This window comes from Cyprinodon variegatus, unplaced genomic scaffold (assembly GCF_000732505.1).
Source record: "Cyprinodon variegatus isolate N-32 unplaced genomic scaffold, C_variegatus-1.0 Scaffold500, whole genome shotgun sequence".
Taxonomy (NCBI): Eukaryota; Metazoa; Chordata; class Actinopteri; order Cyprinodontiformes; family Cyprinodontidae; genus Cyprinodon; species Cyprinodon variegatus.
Window position 1 is genome coordinate 179,841 of NW_015150953.1, and position 2,857 is coordinate 182,697.

The following is a 2,857-nucleotide window of genomic DNA, read 5'->3' on the forward strand; positions in this document are numbered from 1 at the left end:
ATGTTTTATATTTTATTTGACATATTTTCTATCATCTGAGGAAAATTTTAAGTTAAAAAAAAGAAAAAAAATGTATTTTATCAATACTTTTAACTGATTAAATACTGGATATAATAAGATTTAAAACATTTTTCCTTTTACTTTGAATACTTAAGTCTGTTTTCATAATGTGGTAAAATCATTGGAGAAAAAAGTATTTCTTATTTACAAAGGAGAAAAAAACAGAGTAAATCCATTAGAAGAAGTCGAATATTAAAAAGATAATAAATAGAGATTCTCCAGCAGATAAACTTTCATATAAAAAGCTGTGCTTCAATAACATGGAAGAAAGTGGTGCACTGGTTACCTTGGAGAAGCGGCGGCTGTACTGAGCCATGACGTTGGGATCGGGGCATTCCAGTTTCTTGATGATCTCAAAGCTCTGGTTGAGCTGGGTGAAGATGTCCACCACCGAGCAGGAGAACAGAGCATGCTCAGACGTCTGCTGGAACTGAGAGGAGGGCACGCACAAAAACGAGCAGGAAGAAAAACCAAAAAGATGTCGACATGTTTAGAAAGCCAAGGTTGTGTTCAAGGAAAGAGGGTCCCTGTAAATTCAGACAGTTTGTGAGCAGCCAAAAAATATTTTTGTTCTTTTACCACAAACCAGGAAACAAACCATTATCCAATTTCTGATTGTTTTTTTTTTTATGCGTTAAAGGGCTCATTTTCAATTATATTTTTTACAAACAGCCTGACCCTGCAGTTCTCTCTGTGCTGCATACATATGGGGGCAATATTGTTGCAAAATTATTTGCAAATGTGTAAGGAGATTTGTCTAACTTTACGAAAATCTGCAAATGTCTATTGCGATTTACAAATGTGCAGATCAGTGTGTAAACACACAGAGTCACTTAATTCTGAAGTATGTTTGCTTCAACACCCAGAAGAACAGAAAAATCATTGGTTAGAAGTTAAACCGTTTTTGCTACACTTCTGCCATGGGAGATCTGCGAATGCGTAGAGAGGATTCGTATGCGTAATATCTTGATTTGCTGCCCTGCACGCAGGCTCGCAGGATTATGGCAGCCGTTTATCATAAAATCAGCTTTTCGGACCATCTGTAATTCCTGTATTATTGTATTATGACAGCGAAAATAACACTTCAAGATATCAATCATCACTTTTTGGAGAGTCAAAAGGCCTTTTGCGAAAGCTCAAATTCTGATTCATCATTTAAAGTTTCACACATCTGGAATTATAGATATCTCAAAGTAAATTTTGACTAGCCAAAGCTATATATTTTGATATCTCAACTACAAGTAGCCCCCTAGTTCTGTCACTGAGGTGTCCAAACATCTGCCTGCAGTATTTAGGGTGGCTGTAATGGAGCTTGTGTCTCTGCTTCTGTCTCCTTGAACCCCAGTCGGCCTCGGCAGATGGCCGCTCACACTGAGCCTGGTTTTGCTGGAGGTTTCTTCCTGTTAAAAGCGAGTTTTTCCTCTCCACTGTCGCTACAAGCATGCTTAGTGTGAGGGATTGCATTTGAGTCAATGAATCGATGCAATCAGCTGTTTTTTTTTTTAGATAGAAAACTTTGAATCAATTTGACTCTATGATCTGGTGAAAAAGTGCCTTGAGATGACGTGTTGTGAATTGGCGCTATAGAAATAAACTGAATTGAATTGAAAAAGTTATTTCAAAATGTCCTAATATAGAAACAACTCAGAAGTATGGGATGTGCAGAGAACAAGAACTTTGTGAACTCGAAGACTGCCTCTGAAATGTGCGGTGAATTGCTGCTTGAATACGCGTTTGAAGCCGGATATTCAAGCTCAGATGAGTTAGTGGCGCCTGATTCCCGCTCAGATGTCCGCCAGTCGCTCTCTACTGCTCCCTCTTCTCACGGGCAGTGGTTCACTTATGGAAGCCTGCGAGCCTGCGCTCAGGGCAGCAAATCAAGATATTACACATATGAATCCTCTATACGCATTTGCAGATCTCCCATAGCAGAAGTGTAGCAAAAATCACATGTGTAAAGAGAGATAATAACACTTAGGAGTTATAATTTGTTGTTTCAATTTCGAATAGTTCTAAACAACAAGGCAATGGTTTGTTATCCGTTTTCTCGTTTTGACTCAATAAAAGTAAAATAACAATACTACTGTGTTTTTGTTTTTTTCACCAAACTGCCTGAATATGCACAAACCAAACAGGAACGCCTCGTTAAATCAGCCTTACTCCGTCTTTCTTGTCTCTCTCCAGGGCTCCATGCATGAATTCCATCGACACGTCCTCGTTTTCATCCAACCACTGCAGAACGAACTGCACAAACCAACTAAAACAGGAAAAACACCTTAAATCCACACCTAACCAGAATAAATATCTGTCATAGGTCTTTCCTTTAATAAGGTTTTAGCGCTTACGATGGGTATTCAGGAATGACGCTCTTAAAGGTTGAAAGCTCCTTGACGTATTCATTGTAGAGCCACTTGACTTTAAAGTGTAGATTCATGTAGTCTGTGCTTTTACACAGTCGATGCTTCTCATGCTCTGCACAAAAAACAAAAAACATTCATAAATCAGTCATTTTAATTAGAATTATACATTTAATGGATTAAAATATGTTTAAACCCCAAAGAACTGATAGAATATCTGCTAATTAACGCTCATCAGATGTATTCAAGAATTCAAACGATGTGTAGAAATCATTAAGACTATTTTCTATAGCTTTGCAGTTTAACAAATTCAATATAAAGTTATTAGCGATGCCCTAATCAAAGTTTTTCATTTCCAATGAGACACCGACACTGTATAAAGGCGCATATATAAACGTCTTATTTTTCCCTCAAAATGTGCGGTGCACCCTATGTGTGTT

The 2,857-nt window shown here is 37.7% G+C and overlaps 1 protein-coding gene across 1 annotated transcript in view; it reads right to left on the minus strand.

Annotated features, from left to right (window-relative positions):
* Window positions 1-2,857, minus strand: part of unc13b (unc-13 homolog B (C. elegans)) — a 148,154-nt gene that overhangs the window by 28,567 nt on the left and 116,730 nt on the right. The window contains exons 27-29 of the mRNA XM_015390447.1: window positions 2,406-2,532; window positions 2,221-2,317; window positions 347-490 (exon numbers count right to left, since the gene is read on the minus strand). Of these exons, the coding sequence (XP_015245933.1) occupies window positions 347-490; window positions 2,221-2,317; window positions 2,406-2,532 (368 nt within the window). The remainder of the gene's footprint in view (window positions 1-346; window positions 491-2,220; window positions 2,318-2,405; window positions 2,533-2,857) is intronic.